This window comes from Camponotus floridanus, unplaced genomic scaffold, assembly GCF_003227725.1.
Source record: "Camponotus floridanus strain SB8 unplaced genomic scaffold, Cflo_v7.5 scaffold19, whole genome shotgun sequence".
Lineage (NCBI taxonomy): Eukaryota > Metazoa > Arthropoda > Insecta > Hymenoptera > Formicidae > Camponotus > Camponotus floridanus.
This window is the reverse complement of record NW_020229314.1, coordinates 312007-332641: the sequence shown is the minus strand read 5'-3', so window position 1 is coordinate 332641 and position 20635 is coordinate 312007. Positions and strand designations below refer to the sequence as shown.

The window sequence follows — 20635 nt, the reverse complement described above, 5'->3', positions numbered from 1 at the left end:
TTTTTAAATAACATATAATTTTTGATTTTCATTTATTTAGTTTGTATATTACGTATGAAACGTTGTATTATTATCAATTTTTTATTATTATCTATTTTGAATATTATTTTTTATATAACTTATATAAGAAAAAGACTCGCTTGTTACTTTATTTCTTGAAATCTAACCGCGAGTAATAGAATCAATAAATATCGGAACATCAGCGTATGGCTTCATAGAAAATCAGATTTGATCTCCGATACTGCGGTTTTTCAATGCGAAAATACCTCAACGTTCTCGATTCTCTAGCTTTCCAACAGCTAGAAAGCTGACTAGCTTGCTACGATACAGAGTTATCTCAATTCTGGATATCGCGAATATACAGGAAAAAGATTCTTCCAGTTCGAGTCGATAATTCTTTGTTCTCGTACTGAATACTCGCCAACTGTACTTCATTACCTGTGCAAATTCGTCTCTCGAGTCTCGCACGGATAATCAAGCCTCTCGTCGAAATTAGTTAATTATACCGCGCGTCCCCTGTCCATTTCATTATTTGATTCGCATATCGCGTGTCTCTAAACTGCTGAAGCATATGATCAATATATTCGCATACGAATAGTTCGATCGATTCGAGATATGCAGCTCGTACGGAGATACGAATGTTTAACGTTCATGAACACTGGGGGAGCAACTGATACGCTTATCATTTTGTTATTTATTCTTGTTTTTACCTAGATACTACAATGATATTTTTTCCTAGAAATCGTTTAATAAAAATTTCTAGCAAATAAAAATCGAAGAACATAGATACATTTTTCTTCGAAATGTGTTGAAGATATTAACATATTTTATTTAAAAATTGATTTAGAGAGACATATACATTTATATTTAAATTATACATATAAAATATATATTTTAGATAAAAATTAGTTTCACTGGAGCAAGTCTCTCCCGATTCTATTAAGCATTTTTCCTTTCCATTCTATTCCCAAATATATAATACATATAAAATATATTATATTATATTTCAAATAAAAATTAGTTTAGAGCAAGTTTCTCCCGGCTCCAGTGAACATTTGTTTTTCTTTCTCATATTTGTTTTGCAATCCATCGGTGCTGTAGGCAAAATGTTTTATGTATTTTCGCGCGAACAAGGCACCGAGCGAATCGCATGGCAGTGGAGTATCGGAGTACCTTACCGGGATTTCATTTTATCGTATGCAAACGTCGAATCTGCGACTATAGGCAAGGGATTGGGTAACGCGGTAAATCGGAACTGTGTGGGGGGTGTATGCAAACACCGACAAACTTGGTATCGTGGTCGTGTTGACACGTTCATCGGACAGTCGAAGTCGAGATGATTTGAACTGTTGAAAGGATTCCATGGTTCCATGGATGAAATGGAGGAATATTTAATGATTTTCGAATATCCGCAAATTCTCTTATCGATCAATTTTCGCCTAAAATTTTTAGTTGCTTCTTGTAAAAAATTTATTTAAAAAATTAAGTTCAAAAAAATACAGAAAAAGATTTTTCATAATGAAAATAAATTTGGATAAATTTTATGAATGCATCTTGAAGATGAATATATGTATATATTATTCTAAATTTTTGTAAAATTTTTGTTAAATCTGTTACATCACGAATATATATATATATATATATATATATATATATATATATACATACACATATTAAAATATCATAAATGTCATATGAAAATGTTTTATCAGATTTTTTATAAATTGATTTTATTATTAAATATTTATTGTAGACTTTTATGCCACGATGACAATTTTTTAAAGAATAGTGTATATATATATGTTTTTACTTATATTTTACATTACAATAAGTTATATACTTAAAAAGTTATAAATTCCACAAATTTATTTTCCATGCAGTATATGATTTATTGGCTGAGCAAAAGTTTTATTTCTTGTCCGACAAACTGAATGTCCGATATTGAGTGAATTAAATAACATGGAATAACATAAATCTTGATTAAAAATAAACATAAATCTTCTTTTTTAATTTTATTTTTTCCGCTGGAATTACGATACCGGCGATTTTGCACGTACGAAACTTAAACCGACAAAATGAACGTCGAAAGCTTATTTATGTATGACGGAAGTTTCGTTTTGCTTATATTTCGAAGCAAGAAATTAGTTATGCAGATTAACTTCTAGCGGTGTGCGTATTTCGTGAAAGTTTTTACGGTTTTAGCGCAGGTTGTAGATTACATAGATTGTGAGACGTTGTTGGACGTTGCTACGGGTACCAGTCTCGCATTAAAAAAAGTTTGTACAAACTTCCTTGTAGATGCGATATTCTTCTACGATGTGTATTCGCGTAATTCGAGCATGCTTCGAGACGAAAAAATGTCTCGCGTAAACTTGAAAGTTACGTTAATTCTTACAGTTAGTGTTATGTGACTGGTAACGTTAACTGGTTTTGTTCCGATACTCTTTTTTCCATAACACTCAAGAACAAGCAATGCAATTTTTTTGCAACTTTTATACTAAATTGGAAAATAAAGCAGAATACATCGGAGATACTATCGATATATATATATCTTCTTACGTAATCAAAAAGTTATCGTGTTAATAATTGCATTCTTTAATTTTTATATATTTTATTTCTTTATATTATTTGCTTTATATTAAAATAAATTTGTATAAAAACAAAGTGAATCATAAAATGATAGTTGTTTCTAGTTGGTAACTAGATGATGGGCAGGCTCATTTTAAGATCCCTCGGAGATGCAACTTTGTTCTGATGTGAAAGCAAAGTGGATTCATTCATTTTATGTTACGGTTGCATAATAAATTGTGGTACGTCATATATTCTCTCCTTCGTCTGTTATATACGAAAGATTTTTTACACGAAATTTTACAAGATATTTTTTTCAAAACTTGACATTGTAAAAAAATGTTCCAGGTAAAATTGACAGAATTTTGAGGCAGAAAAAACTTGATAATTTTATTTTAATTAAGAATTTTTTTGTATCAATCGATTCTTTTTATTATCTTCTACATAAAATAATTGAGACAAGATAATACAAAAGTAAATATTCCACGAGATATTCTAGTTTATGTAAAATTATGTCCAATTAAAACATAAAATATCTCGAAAAATTTAAATTTTTAGCCAACCTCTCTTTATAATTTTTTACATCAAATATTGCAAACAATCAATTTATATATCAAACAATTAGGGTTCTATTAAAAAAAAATTAGATGAATTTTTATACATAATCTTGAGAAATGACCTTAAAAATCAAGATTATCAACTTTTTCCTGCCTCATAACTCTATTAATTTTATTTGAAATATTTTTGTGCAATATCAAATTTTTAAAAAATGTAATATTTTAATGAAACATTCTATATAATTGTTATTAGTAGAAATGTTTTTGTCTTTGATCTACATAATTCAATGCTGCCATATTTTACATTAATTTGCGGTAGTAAATTATGAATGCGAAACGCAATATTTTATAAAAGCATTTCGTTTTAAATCTTTAAATATCATCTCTTTTAATATTTCAGAATTAATTTCATTATGAATCAATATAAAAAAATTGGTTCAAATAATAACAATTAAAAAAATAATTAAAAATTTTCAAATAAAAATATTTTGAAATATAACTTCCTTGAATATAACAAAATAAATGATAATAAAAAAAAGACGCGTTTCTTCCTTCTTCATTGTGTTCCATTATCTTGTGCCTTGGCTTTCCAATTTTTAATTAATTTTTTAATTGCATTGTAATTACATACATATATTTAAAACGCTATTAAATTTAATAATCATAATTAAGACTATTTAATTTCGAATATATTAATACAACATAAATGAATTGTGTATATGTGTGTATATATGTATATTTTGTATGAATGTACATATCACGCGCACATTGAAGATTAATAAAGTAATGTATAATTGTTAAAAATAATGAATCCCACTTTACACTTATCATGCACGGAGCCACTCCTTTTTAATTTATCTTTATTTCACGCAAACCAGACATTACAATTAATTATGGGAGCAGTTTACGCAATAACAAGATGTTATGCGTATTACGGTTCTGTGTATTAAAATTTAGTAGCATTATACTTCTAATGGAGCATGTTTTCGCGCTACATTTTGTTCAAAACATGTACCGTATACTCTATTAGATTTTTTAAAAAATATTTTCTTGTACTCTCAATAATTTAAATCAATATTCTTAATAAAATAAATGAAATATATAAGCAGACTTAGCAATTTAGATCTTTCGCAATAATCGATTTAGCATAAAATATTGTAGTATACGATATTATGAGGAGGAATAACTAACATATTTAGAGAAATCAAAAATTAAAGACGTTTAGAAATTAAAAAATAAAAACAAAATACATCAACATCTTAATTAACATTAACATTACTCGTTAAACAAATTTTTATAGACACATTGATTATTATTAAACACACACAGAATTTTGTCTTGTAATAAAAAATCATGATTTTACATTCTCTGAAATACTCTATAGATAATAATTTGCGTGATTGCTGTTTAAATATAATTAACATAAATTATACCTCATAAATTACAATATCGTAAAGTTGCATTTATCTAACGATTGCATAAGACATCCAATATAAATGTATAAATACTTAATAATGTTTTCTGTGCCGCTACAAACGGAATTCTATTATCTTTATCACGAGTATAGATTGTCGCAGTAGAAAATCCCGCTTATGGTCAGACGCGCGGCGGCCCCGTCGACGACACGAAACGCTTCTCATGCGTGCGGCCTCGGCGCACATAGTACACAACACAGCTCTTATATATATATATATATATATATATATATATATATATATATTATATATTCTTTATGTTTACAACTTGGCGTATTTTCCGCGTGACAGTTGAAACGTTTTATACACGTGTCTCGATTCTCCGGCGTGCTATCGATCTGCTCGCGCGCGACTATTGCTGTCCCGTCAGGGGGAGAAATACCTGGTGGTATTTCTGACGCGGGTTGAAAAGCAACCCGAGCCGCATGCATGAATATCAACTTTACAACGAATGCCGCGTCACTGAAAATTTTCGCGGCACAATTTTAGAACGCGATCTTTATTGTAAAAAATTCAAAATTTCGAAATTGTCTACGAGGTAGGTGGAATGGCATTTTTGTTTTATTTCAGAACGTATATATTTTTAACTGCGCAAAAATTTCATGCCATGAATTGCCTCCAACGAGTGCAATTTTTTTTAAATTGTGCGGTACTTTTTGTTAAAATTATAATTCTAGCTTTAAATACGTTATAAAATACTGAGATTTTCTACGATTTTATTTTGCACAACGTACTATGGATAAAACAGTATGGCGTCATGTGAAATTAGATAAACTCTGATTCACGGTGACGTCCGCGAAGCGTAACAATTCGCAGCTAACTTTTGAACAGACAAGATCTGTCAATAGATTGTCGGACATGGAAAGTCAATTTGATTATTGTATCGGTTAAACAGCGAAAATTTCTATGAACGTCATGCATATTTATCGATTATTTAAAATTTTATTCGACGTTGATTTTTACTGGAAAATTATTAAAATAACTTAAGTGTAAAAATATTTAAAAAAATTATATATTTTCCTTCTCTTTCTTTTTTTTTTTAATATAACAAAGATTTCGATTTGCGATTATAATCTGCAATCCTACAATTCTACAATTACATAATTTGCATGAATTATATTTGTTAGGCGAATGATTAATACATAAAAATTATATATTTTTATCGAATTTTTACATGTTATCAATTAAAATCGATAGCTCAATAATTCATGTTTAATCGAAACAAAATTAATTATCTTTGATTCAATTAACTAGATATTTTTGTACATTCTATTGGAAGAAGATTTTTGTTTATAATATCACAGATTTTGTTTATGATATCACAGATTTTTTTTCTCAATAATCGCGTTATGCTTTAGAAAAATTCATTTCTGCAACGGCTTGCCATTCGCACAAGTTCGTAATGTTTAATCAAGTGTTTAGTTTATTGTTAGACACATGTAGATGTTTGATCTTGTATTTCATTGATTTGATATTTTCAATAAAATGTAAAAAATTATCTGCATTAATATGTTTTACGCTTCGTGCTTGCATATGCGTATAAATGAATTGCGGAAAAACTTGGGGCGTTTTGCAACGACAAGCAACTTGACGTATCTATCACAGTTGGGTAGAGCACGTGTTATTGACAACGTGATCGCCAGCTTTTCAAACAAGAGTGCCAAAATGTATAAAAGCGTGTTCGCTATACAAATTTTATGTTACATTGTGAAATTTTTAACTGCACAAATCTCTTTTTAAAGGAAATCGATAAAGGGATGTTTATTTTGATTCTTTTTTTATTCAATTGTATTCACGAAAATATCTACCTATTTATTTGCCTTTCGATGATTGATTATTTTCTTCGTTGTAAAAATCCTGTTTGTTAATTAAGGTTACGAGTAATAAAGCATGCACAGAAATAGTTTGTCTCTTTACAGCGTAATTATGGTTTGGGATCCATTAATCTTCTACACATTGTACATTGCAGATTGTACGTTAGCGGGTTTTTTTATCGAACGGTGAGTATCGATTTACATGATCCATCGCTTTACGGGCGACATTATCTGATCAGCGCTAATAACTGGATATCGTTGTATCGCAATCGCGTCTGGAAAACAGTATTCTAAAGACACGTAATTTCAGTTGTAGCTGCGATTTAAATCTACTAAAGCGTATGTGTGGATGCACCCGCGCTCGCGCGGGTATGTATGTGCGTGTATGAAACTCTTGATCCGAATAGTGTCGCGTTATTACACGACGAATACAATCGCCGATGCAGTTATCCGGCCGTTATGTACGTCCGGATAGTATATTGTCCTCTCAAATTATCATTTGAAATATGTATTAATGGGCCATTCGTATTGCCCAAATTCACCAGGAACGTCTCACGCAAATCCTAGTGGTAGATTTACGTTTATCTGTATGGTGTTGGAATTAAAATTTACGACATTGCGATTCGGATTGCGCGGTAATAGTGTTTTTATTTAGCTTTTTCATCAAGCTCCTTTTTTATCATTTAAATGACCACATTTCGAAGTTGTAATTTGTACACCTGAAGGAATTTTTTATTCTGGAAAAAATGCAAGAATGAGGATTTAAAGTATATTACATAAAATATCGTAGTATTAAACGTGCTTTAAATACCATCATTTCCTCTCTATTATTGTCAAGGTGGTATGATATTTTTTACAAGAAATTCAGCGTAATTTTAAGGCAATTCTAGAAGAAACAGAAAATATTGCGCAATGATTCTCATGCAGATCGCGTACTGTCGGTTTGTCTCGAATACGATCCATCTTTTTATAAAGATGTTACAATCATTACAAGTGAAAAGGGGAGCTCGAAACTTTGAATAGCCGGAGAAATGAAATATTGAAACAGCGTAAGAGATAATAAGTGAAAATGGGAGTGTTATTACAAGTTTTTTTTTAAACAGAATCGACATTTAATTTTTGCTAAATATACGTTCATCCATACAATCGATTTATCACTTTTGATTTAATAGTATTCCAAATCAATAGCTTTCATTTAAAATCGTACAATAAAATAATAATTATGTAAAAAACAATTTACATTAAAAATAAATATCATAAAAAGCAAATTGCAATTTTATTAGAATTATAAATCACTTTTAACATTAATAATTGTATTAATTATACAGAATTATAAATTATATTTAAAAGTTATATTTAATCGATAAAAATGTGTTTTGTTTTAATTACTTTTTGCTTATATTAATATATCAGAAAAGTATTGAAAATTTTTTCGAGGAAATCTTTATAAAATTGAACTTGTCGTTAATTATACGTTAAAAACGTTTGCGATATTTATCTCTTATTACTTATCTGATTGTAATCTCGACTTTACATTTCGATCGGAAACACTCTGTGGTTTTCGCGGCGAGAACGTCGCAAGATTAATGCCTCCGCATGACGTATAGCCGACGATTAGAATTGCAATTTTGCTCGCGCGGGAGAATCGCGTGCGCGAGGCTGTCGTTGGCGATTCGCGTCAATGTCCGTCGAGAGGCGCGGCCTCTCAGTAATTTATAGTTTGAACGGAAGAATTGCAAATTGCGGTTGTGGCTGAAAATACGCCCGGCCACCGACGCACGGTATCAACCTGCAATTTGCGCCCCCGCTACGACCTGTCGTACACAATGTATACGATAACTCGATGACTTTACGGAATATACTCTCGAAATTATATTTCCTACAATTATCTTCATTTGGGAAACTTATTATTGCGAATTATTACGCAAGGAATATTAATATCGTTTAATTATTTCAAGCAATATGTGAGTAGATGTATAATTTATATAAAAGAAATTACACTTGAAATAGAACATCTTTTAATAAAGAAATATAAAAATCGTGCTGGTGCATCATTTTCAACTTGTAATTATTTTACGGATTTTAAATTTGTTACATAAAGTTACTGGACGTGCTCTGTATATCCATTAATAGGGATGCCTCATCATCTATTTGTCACATGTGGCTTCATTACTAGTGCATTTAGAATTCGATACCGTTGCAATATCTGTCTGTATTTCAACACCATTACAATCAGCAATATTATTTCTTTAAATTGTCGAATTTCGAATTAACTGTCGGCTACGAATTGCATCGATAACTCATAATTTATAAGCGATGATGATACGATTATTCTGACTCTGCATAATGTACAACATATGAAGTTGTGATGATTTTACATTACGTATTATGCTGCATATAGCTTTTTCGTATACATATTTAATCAAGTCTGTTTCAGACCGAGTTATAATTTGTCGCAATATTCAAGACAGGATTTTATTAATAATTTTAAGTGTCATAGAAAAGACACATATTTGTAAAATATGTACATATAGAAAAGACACATATTTATAAAATGTGTACATACACATCAAAATGCACGCATGCCTCAGCAAATATAAAATTGTAATTAGAATTTAGATCTTACTGCGAATTTTATGACGAATTATAAAGCATTAAATAATAATATATGTATATTGCTATTATAATAACAATATCCTAATAGTCTTTTCGCAATAATGTGCTTTTGCATATCCTTTTTTAAGTAAAGAAGCTTTTGTTAATTTTAAACCAGTAACTTTTGTTCATTACGTTCCGTAAAAATAATTTATAGATGACCAAAGTTGGTGAAATATCATAAAATTTTCAAGAAATTTCAGTCAAAAGTATTATTAAATGCGTAACGTAACAAGTGCGCTATTACGATACTTATTATGTCATGGATTAATTTTCGTGGGATTTATGATGATTTTAATTAAAACCGGCTAAAAAGTGTTTGATAATAGTTGTGGTACTTTTAATTAAAAGTTGGTAGATCTTGTATAGAGAAAGAAAAAGGGAGAGAAAAAGAAAGAAGGAGAGAAAATAATCTTTACTACTGAATAAAATATCGCGTAGATTCTTTTATATTCTTATAGAAAATACGATTTTCAAGAAAAAAGCATACATGAAACAGTACTCTGCCAAAGATTGAAATTCACCATTAAGATTGTTTTACTGTCTAAGGATATCGTAAAACTGATTTTACTTTTATTACTCCAGAAAAGATAAAACAAAAATATTTTAGCATATATGTACACACATACACACACACACACACACACACACATACAAATATCATGTTTAATATTTTATAGTCACAACTGAATTATTTAATATCGATGCATTTTACTTTTACTCATGCAAATTGATTTTTTTGTATCATTAACCTTATACTGTTGGTACTTTGATATCGTGTTATTTTTTTTCTCTTTTTTATTTGTGCACGCGATGTATTTATTTGTCAGTTCTTTAATCTTTTGAATTAAAGAAAAAAATATGATAAAATACATTGGAATTTCGCGTAATGAAAATAGACTTAATGTGTTGAGAAATTAATCGGAAATGGATGCGGAGCATTAATTATCTATAAAAAGTAGGGCATAAAGACTGTTTGCCTTCCATATTATGCCATCGGAGCGCAAACTTGTGTATTCGCCCGCGCACTCACTACAAACTGGAAACTTCGTTTACGACGTTCAAAGCGGAAAATTGTTTCGTTTTACTTGAACGCAGTTCGTATATTGGTGCGAAAGCACTCGGTAGCTCGCGAGAGACTTGTCGTTTATTTCGAAGCACTTTGACTTGTTTCTCCAAAGTTTGCGCGCGTTATTCCGCACACCCATTTTGCCTTCTAATCCGCCCACGCGATCCGGTAATGTGCGGAAAGTAAATTTGCGGGGCATATGTACCTTGCCGATTAGTGCCTTCGTAATGAACGATCGCAATATCGACAACATTATTACTATTTTCAACTACCGGAAACGATGCTCCGGACTCAGTTAAATGTGACGGGGGATATTTCCATTTGTATTTAATTTTATTATACATAGATTGTTGTTAATAATCATTTCTTTTAGTTGTAATTTAATATTATATCAAGCTAAGAAAATTGCAGCGAATATATCGTGATATTAATGATTCCATTATTATAAGCGATCAAACATGAAAAGCTTTTCTTAAAATACAATTATACAACTTTAACATACTCGAATTTATTTTTTTATTTGGGGTTTTATTTCAAAGCTTAATAAAAACATGTGACAAATGTAATAAATTATAATTACAATTATAATTTGTTATAATACATTTATTATATTTATAAATTATAATACAAATGTAATAAATTATAAGGAGATTAAGGGGCCATCAAAATTTTTTGCTTCTCATAAAAGATAAGTCGGTTGCTCAAAAGTAAATAAAGTCTCACGTCACGTTATACATTTCGCATTGTATACCCCACAGACTTTACAGGATTAATTAACATTCTTGTCTCGAATCGCTGACTCGCCCGTACTCTGCTCAGGTGCACTCAGTTTTTTAGGTCAACGTGGTTTGCGTGCGTGGTCAGATCGTGTTTATCACACGTTTGCGACTCGATTCATCTTCCTCAGACTCGAGGGATTATTAAAATCGCTTGTGTGTTGCACGGACGTGTGTTCGATCGCGTTGAAACTAATTAGGTACGAAGTAATTTCGAATAAATCGCCTCGGGCGAGAGAGAATTGAATCGCGTTTTATTGTTTAATTCCTCGGCGCGGAGCGTTATTTCGTAAAATGTTCAAGTTTGTTTGATTAATCATCGCGACGTGGCGAGCCATGCAAATACGATGGATGAAAATAGCGTAAGGAATATTGTAATGTGCTATACATCAACGCGTATTTTGGAAACTTTTTCATTTGCACCCTTACCACCACCTTGCGCTCGATTTATGTAAAAGAAGAGAAACAAAGTTCTCTTCATTTTCCGAGATACGCAACATAATTGGAAGAGAAAAGCGCACGGATTTGGATAAATTTTCTGCATTGTTTTATTTCAAGATTAAATATTAAATACGCTCAACTTTATTAAGTAGAAAATAATGCGCGGTGAAATAAAATTGAAATTTTTTGATATAATACTGAAAAAATTGCGGAATGTATTTTCATATATTTGCCATAATTCCTGTGGCAAATCCGCGTCACGTATACAGCTCGTTATTATCGAAACTTTAATATTCGAAACTATCGGATATTTCAACAGCCGTGGACCACCGGTTGGATTATTTGCATTCTCTCTAGCACCATTGTCCACCGTAACTGCGTTAACACAACCCACGACACGAGCGAACACCGTGGCCAGCAACGCCCGACAGTCTTGGCATTATTTCGCTGCTTTCATTGTCTTCATTTGGTCGGTTTACAAAAGGTCATCAGAACGATAGTGCATAATTCATCGCTCATTATACCGTTGTATAGTCTCTTATTATACCTCTTACGTAGTCTCAATATTGCTCACTACACTATTATGCTGCTTAACTATGAACGACGTTAGCGAGCTTTTCCACACTTTCGAGTTTGCAATATCACACTATCGCTTATTCCTTGCAACAACTTTTTCATTGTCATTGCTTTTTAAATTTTTTTTAAATATTTTTTTCCAATATTTAAAAGTATGCACTAATTATTGTAAAAAAATATTGCAAATTACAAAACAATAAAATACACATTGCTTATTTGTAGGTGAAAATAAAACTTTAAATATGAATAAAAAAATAAGATGATAAGCGAGTTTGAAATATATTTAAATGTTTATGGTGAAAATGAATTAGTATTATTATCGTAGAAAAAATCATTGGTGATTTTTTTAAAAGTATTTCAGTTATTTGTTCATGTTATATCAACGTAATTATAGTGCACGAAATGGAAAGATTGCAAATAATCCAAAGCACGTTATAAGTTACAGATAAATTATATAATGTAAAATAAAAATGTTGAATTAATAAATGAATTAGTAAGAGCATTTATAGGGACACAATATTTCGGTTTTTAAATTTATTTTAATTGTAAATTCTATTTTAACGATTATAATAACAGGTTTTTATTAAACAATAAAAGTCTATTCAATTAAATTACAAAACTAGAGTTATATGTATATATATTATTTGATAAAACAAAGCACGTTGATAACTGTGCTTTCGTTGAGAAAACGGAAGCAGTTTCGTCGTTCGAATGGTGCATAAAGTCGAATAGATTAGACGTTATTTGTCGAAATCTTGGAATTAGCCAAGGATTAAGTCCCACCATCGGCGTTAATACGACAAAATCCGCAAAGCCTCTTTAAGGAGAACACATCGTCGAAACTCTACTCGCCATATTCCTCGGGGAACATTTCCTCGGTATTGCCTAGGAAATTTTAATGAAACTGCCTCGCGGTACTTTTGCCAGAGCGGAGCATCGCACAATAATAGTCTTCAGAAAGTTTTTGAGGTCGAGGCGACTCCTCAGAAATTTTTCAATGCTGCACGGTTTCATGGCAAAGTTCGGTAAATAAAAACTTGGCCCCGATGTTTGGTCGCATTTATAATTTAAGCCGGACATCGCGGTAGCGACGCTATGATCGATGAATAAAAATGTTCTTGCCAAAGTCATCAATTCTAATAATTTTTTTACGTTTGATTTTCGCAACATGCGTCTACGATTGCCGAAATGCTGTAAGATTCTCGAGATGATGAGAAACGTGGAAGAAGTTATTATATAATTCTAATCGAATCATTCCATCCTTTTCAAGTATTTATAAATAAATAAATTGCCAAATATTATATACATAGAGACACAAATTAAGTTTTATGTCAAAAATAGAGCGTTTAAAATCAAATTAGGAATATATTTAAAGTTGTTTTTCATAATTGATTGGAAAAATATGAAACACAAAGTTACAAATTGATTCTTCTCTTTTTAATATTTTATACATATTTCGCTCTTTTTCTTTCTTTACATATCTATTATATATAAATTATATTGAATTGCAAGAAACCACATCAACGTTCTCTTTATATATAATATCGTCACAAAAATAGTTTTATAGCTGAATTATATCAATCGAGCAATATTGATAAGAAGTATCAACATTATTAATAGTGTGTACTTGGCTATAAAAAACCGCTTCCGTGACACGTGAGAAAAAGTGTCGTGCCCTACCCTCTCTCTCCCTCTGTTTGCCCACTTTGTGACAAATTAATTAACATCGTTGTCTTTCGCATGAAAATTGTGTAAATAACCAAGTTGGGAAGTTCTTTTTTCGATTTATCGCGGCAAACATTTGCGGTCTTATAAGCGATCGTAGCTACCATACATGGTCAAATATCTATTTTAGGTATTGCGTCCGATAATATCATGTTACATACACATACAGTTGAGTAACACATCCGCTCGATTCCGCGATCCCACATTATGGAGACAAATTATCTGAGAAAAAAATGGCATAAAGAAGAAGGTCTTTCTGAAAATAAAAGTATACGCTTTAAATACTTTATACATTATTATTATATTATATTATTTATTATATTATTTTTAAGAGAAGCTGTGTTTTTCGTACAATATTAAATTAAATTATTTAATTAAATTTCTCAAATTTTTATTTTTTTTTTAATTTTAAATGATAATTGCAGTGATAATCATAAAATTGAAGAATAAAAAAAGCGAGCCGATATTGGAGTACGTTCTAAATTTTACACACACACACACACAAATACACACACGTATCTCTTTTATCTATTTATTTATTCAATTCAGACAAGTTAAACGTGCAAGCCAATTCACTTCGTCGCGAACCACAATGTTGAATAGCCGTCCTTATAGCTCGCCTGTACACGAAAAGAGCGAAGAGTGTGTGTGCGAGATACACTTAATTTACTCGCATATTGGAGTAACGTTTCGTTGAAACGGAGATAATAAAGGCACGAGTACAATAAAGCCACGGCCACTGGAGGAACAACGGGCGCAAAACAAAGGGAGTCGCGTTCACGTAATAAACACGGACACGACGGACACGCCGGCATTTTCTCATGTTTCCACACGCAGATATATAAGTATATGCACGCGAATTTATGTCGCGATGACGACAATAACGATGCCAATGCATCACGCGCGCAGCCGGACGTTCCGCCGTTAATTCTTTGCAGTTGTCGATGCTAAGAGACGCGCGATACTCGCGTTATAAACATTCCTCGCATGTGCATCGCATACATTTTACGACGGATGCTCCATGGCAACGTCTCGTTCCTCGCGGGAGAGATGAATGATAGCAACGTGTTTCGTGAAGCGCGGAGAGATATTCCGATTAAATTAATATGTATTAACGTATATCCGCGTTGCGTTTTTTAGAGTTTTGCAGCGACGATGATTATTTATAATAATAATAATATCACGAAATTCAGATGAAAACAATTATTCTTTTTTTTTTAATTATATGAAGGGATCGCAAAAAGTCATTTGGATGTTTTTTTCACTATATTTCCATCTGAAATCAAATTTTATATTGTCGTCTCTCTCGTGCATTATATGGCGTTTTATAAAATTTTAATCAAAATTTATTTCAGAATGAAACAAAGATATATATTTTCACTGTATATTAATTTTTCCATAATATTGCTTTTTAACAGAAATAAAATAACGATGCTAGAGAGAAATTAGTGTAGGATTTTGGAGAGAGAGAGAGAGAGAGAGAGAGAGAGAGAGAAGGAAGAAAGGAGAGAAAAATTCGTCTCTCTCGTGCATTATTTGGCGTTTTATAAAATTTTAATCAGTTTATTTGAGATTAAAATGTCCTTGAGAAATCACTCTTGAGCCATTTTCTCTTCATTAACTCTTCTGTATAATAGAGGAATGCTTAATGGCATGTTATTATAACGAATGACAGCGATAATGAATGATTATCATTACGAAAAAACGGAATTATTACGTTTGACCTTACGACTTTATTTTTTTTCTTAAATAATGAATATAATTGTTGAAATGTGCTCTTAATGATATCTCTAAGAGCGATAGAATCGTGGGGATATAAATATGTTAATTCTGTAATAACAGTTTTCATTTAATTACCGAGTTCTCGAGCAGCAAGTGTAGCAAAAAAAGTAAAAGCAAGTTCATTAGCAATTATAATTTTCCTCTCCCTCCCTTCTCTCTCTCTCTCTCTCTCATCTCTAAAATCCTACTAATTTCTCTCTAGCATCGTTATTTTACTTTTGTTAAAAAGCAATATTATGGCAAAATTAATATACAATAAAAATATCTTTTGTTTCATTCTTCCGCAATAGTTTTATTTAAATCATTTAGGAATATCTTAAAGACGTTACCGGCATATTTTTTTTCTCCTTCGGGCAAAAGTTTCTCAACTCATTTACCAAAGTTCCCTTGTAAAGATCAAGCAAGGAGAAGAAGAAAACGGTGCATTAGCAACTATAATCTCTTCCTCATCTAGAACACGACCGATAAATTCTTTCTGGCGGGATCCTGGTTGGTTTCACGTTGCGTTAAAACTTTCGAGCAACGAAAACTTGCCACGACGGGGAATTAATATACGGCGAATGTACACGTAATTTCTCTTAGCAACAGTTTCAAGCGCCGTTCGCTCGAGGAACGGCAGCGGCATCGGCCTCGGGCATATAATTTCTTCGCAGGAGCGAGAACTTTAAGCTCCCCGGCAAAAGGTAGAGCCGACCACGGCGCATTAACTCGAGTGGTAGTTCGCCCCGTGGAATAATCAACGATCTCCCCCGAAACTCGGGCACGTACACACATACGGAGCATTTCTCTCGTGACGGCCTCTCCGTTAATCTTCATCCGCGCGCGCTTAATCTCGTAAATAGCCGGGCGCGACTTCATCGACGTTTCGTCGGCGCCGCCGAGGGGGGACGGGGAGGACGTTAATTACGTTTACGTGTTTTGCATTTCGACTCGGGACGACGCCACCGAGTGTCTCGCGGTTACGGAATAAAACACGGCGGCACCGGGGGAACCATTCGACTGACCGATCGGTCACGAACGAGTGTGTCGTTGTCAAGCCGGTCACGAGCACGGCGCACCTATTTCACCCGGAGCGTTTGAGTGTCCCTCAAAATTCCAGCTGCGCCATCGACCGCCGTTTAATTCGGCGTTCAATGTCAGCGCGTCTAATTCCATCGGACGGAATATTCGTGGGTGTATTTTGCTGCAAGAGAATCGAAATTGCCGAATGTCTCGTTATATCTATTTGTACATTCTTGGAATTAATTCATATCAAGATCCTTAAACTATCCATGTTAAAGAACTAGTCACATATTGAACCTTGACATATTAAACGGTTAGCGTTCTTCATTCCTCTTTAGTATTTGCATTCGCGTCGGGTTATCCGACAGTGATAAAATGCTTCTGTTCATGTAGATGTTGCGCCTTTGAAGATCTTGGCACGAAAAGTTAAACATTTCACTCGTGCACTTTTAGATACAGAAGAGCGGTATCGATCTTTATAATCTTTGTAATTTTTATTTGTGCGCCTGTTATCGAAAATTCGATAATCGCTTAATGTGGCGCTGGAGAAAATAACGTATTATTTTCTAGGTGAGTCAACGTAATATCGGGTATCGCCGTTTTTGACCGCGTTTATTTTTCACCCAGCTTCAAATTTATAATTAGATACGCGGCTAAAATTATTTGCTAGCCATTTGCGTAATTTTAGTCGCGTTTAATTATAAATCTCTTTGTCGGAGATGGACCGAGACTACCCACAAAGAGTAACTCTTGCATTATGATATTGAATCCATTTCAGTAAGCGACACATTTTCCTTCCTTTGATAGTAAAGACAAATTTCCTTTGATTAAAGTTACGAGAACAAAAACACGAAATTATATTACAACTATAAAATTGAAGGAGGAAAATTAAATGTAAAATTCATAAATTAAAAGGCAAAGATGTTTACAAGCTTTCATTTCAATGTAATCTTTATGGAATACACACTAATTAACACACAAATGGAGAATATGCATAATTATTTGGAAAGAAAAAAATATATCTATTTTTTTAAATATAATTTTTTAAAAATCTTAAGAATGTTAAAGATGATGTGAAGAAACCGCTAATTTAATTAATGAAAGCAAACGTATCCTGCAATTGCTGTCAAATAAATGGGGAAATATTAATTGCATATTGAAAGATTATAGCGAAATAAATTATTACAGTCGAGCGAATTAAATAAAATCTCATAAAAAATTTTTTCGGCCCCTTTTACACGATACAGAAATTAATTTTAATTGTGAAAGTTATTGAAAGACATTTTGCTCGTTTATCCTTTTTGAAACGCGCATGATCATGCATGTATACACATATATATCATTGTCATTCCGATCACGCGTTCAGTTTCGATATCCTGCCGGTTATAGCAATGTCGAATTTCGGGGTCTAGGGTGCAATCGATGAGCGTGCATTGCGTGCGTTACGTGCATTAAATGCATGCGTGCGTGCCTCAGTATATAACATCACGAAAATTGCGTACGGCTTCTTATCACATAACGAGAACTTCCGCGGTTGTTATCAAGATCGCTCGGTTTCATGTCGCCTTACAGAAGATTGCTGCACGAAGCGTCAATTATATATATTTTCACGAAATCTCTCGCAAGAAATCTGCTAGTCTCTGGATATTCATCGTTCTAGTAGCGCACTATGAGCAAAAATGGAGTTTTAATGCCTAGTTTCTCTTATATGGAAAAAATTAAGTCTATTTTGCAATGAAAAATTCTGTTTTTCCTCTAAAGAAGATTAAAATTTCATTTCGCTTGCGAACGAAACGCTAGTAAGATAATTAACTCAAGTAATATTTTTTTTCAGGAGTAAACAAGATGTTCTCTCATTAATGCTTATTGGAAATATAGAATTCATTTTATATGGAATTACACAAGAAAATTATAATCTTAGAATTCTAATCATTTTCTTATTATAATTTACAAGCTATTGTCAAGTTTCGAATGCATTAATTGTTAAATATATAATTTAACAATATTGATTTATTGTCAATTACTTATTGTTTATTAAAACAGAATTTTTCAAAATAATTTTTTGTATATATTAATTTAATTTACTATAAACAAAAAATAATAAAATATAATTGATAACACGAAAAATTAAATTATTTAAAATACTTTTATATATATATATAATAAATATTTATATTTATTGACAGCATCTCTTCTAAATATTAATTTAAAAAATATTTACAATATCAATTTATTACTTATTATATACTGATAGGGTCTTATACAAACGTTTTTTCTGTTAAAACTTGGAATAAGAAAGTGAGAAAAAAGATTAGGAAAGTCATTTATTTAAATATCTAATTTATTTTATGGATTTATGACTTGTACGTGCGTCCAATGTCATTGACATAAATTCTCTAACATTAATATACTCTGCACGCAAGTCTGATCGACTCGCGAAAATTTTATTATGCTTGCGAGAATCGTATTAATTGAACGAAATCACTGAATAAAAAATCATCATGTAAAGTTTGATATTTTTAAATAAAAAGTATATAATATTACTGTTTGAAATATATGAAACGAAATAGCTAAAAAAATAAACCTTATTTTTAGAAAGAAATTAGATCAAGTCTATAGAAACACAAATAATAATTTTGTTTATTGTGCATCGCAAAAATATTTTTATTTGTTTATTTTATATCATCGAACGTTAGTCCTTATGAAATATTTTATTAATTGTTGTAGGTATCAAAATGGGTTGTTTTGGGAGCAAAGACAAGTTGAGCAAGGAAGATATGGACTTCCTCAAGTCGCACACGCGATACGATGAAGCCACTATAAAGGAATGGTACAAAGGTTTTAAAGTGAGTATTGATTGTTATGAGATATGTGTATTCATAGAAAAAAATCAAACATCTCGTTAAAAAATTAGTTTCTCTCTCAATTTTATTACAACGAGGTCAATTGATTTTTTGTTATATTTTGCATCATATAACTATTTGCATGATACTGTCATTTTATACAACGCGTGTATGTATTTTAATACGTACAAGGAATTGTTTTAATTTCTATCTTCTGTTTCTGAGAGCATTCAACTTATTTTTATCTATATATGACTTATTGTTAGAATGCTTATTATATCATTATATATTATACTTCCATTGTTTGTCTGTGGACAAGAACACAGTAATGAGATATAAACACGATAAATGAAGGTAAGCATGCTACTGACAGGAAGTGACTTTCATTGAACACATTATAATTATAATTTCTTGTTGATAACATATTAAAAGATGATGAGTGAATAATTCATCATATGTGGGTGACATGAAGATTTTTAATGCTTTATTATAATGTGTACATACTTCTTAAATAATTAACTAGTTATATATTTTTATCAATCTTTCTATTTTTCCTTTCCTTCTTCTCTCTCTTTTATTATAAAGATTAACGTAAATTTTTACATTTATGATGTGTAAAGATAAAATATTGAAAGCAAGAAATTTTTATAGTTGTATATTGATTTATTACAAAACTTTTAAAAATCGAGTTGTAAAGTTTTATTAAAAACGAAGACATGTTGTATATGAGAAAAATTATATGTATTTACAAAAATTAAGTATTAATTTATAAAGAAATTATTGTTAATTTACATTTATAAATCTTATTGGAGAGTATATTTTAAATTTGTAGAGATTGAATCTATGTACAAACGAAAATATCCTCACGTTAAATCATAATTTTCTATCGAAAAAGGATAATAATCACCATTAATTAATACGATGATGTTTGCATTATGAGAATAAAAATGAATAGAAAATTACATAGAGAAATTTATAAAGGCGAATGTAAACAAAACCTGCACGAGTGCATTAATAAATATTGCACGCGTACGTGATAGAGTAAATAAAGCAGCTCCATTCGTATCCGCAATTATGCCACATTAAACAAGCTGCGATATTTCATGAGCATGCGCAGCCAAACGCGAAAAAGCGACACTCCAGGAAATTTTCCCTCATAAAGAAGCTGAACAGGGGTAATACGAACTCGTACGAAACGGTTATGAAACTTCATAAATCAGAATCCGCGCGGTTAAATTCACGAGCGGTGAATTTATCCATCCGTAGCTCATTCCGTTAGTCACGAAATCTCTCGTTCAGTTTAAATATAACAGTATTTTTTTAGATGTATTCTTCCAACACTTTTCGCGATA

The 20635-nt window shown here is 31.5% G+C and overlaps 2 protein-coding genes across 9 annotated transcripts in view; both read left to right on the top strand.

Moving 5' to 3' along the window:
- Window positions 1-20635, top strand: part of LOC105256118 (neurocalcin homolog) — a 141901-nt gene that overhangs the window by 85268 nt on the left and 35998 nt on the right. The gene's annotated exons all lie outside the window — the stretch shown is intronic.
- LOC105256116 (neuronal calcium sensor 2) overlaps window positions 1-20635 on the top strand; it is a 138458-nt gene that overhangs the window by 85080 nt on the left and 32743 nt on the right. For all 8 annotated transcript variants that reach the window (XM_025407793.1, XM_011265788.3, XM_025407795.1 and 5 more), the window contains one exon: window positions 19168-19286. In XM_025407793.1, coding sequence (XP_025263578.1) covers window positions 19176-19286 — 111 coding nt within the window. In that variant the 5' untranslated portion in view covers window positions 19168-19175. The remainder of the gene's footprint in view (window positions 1-19167; window positions 19287-20635) is intronic.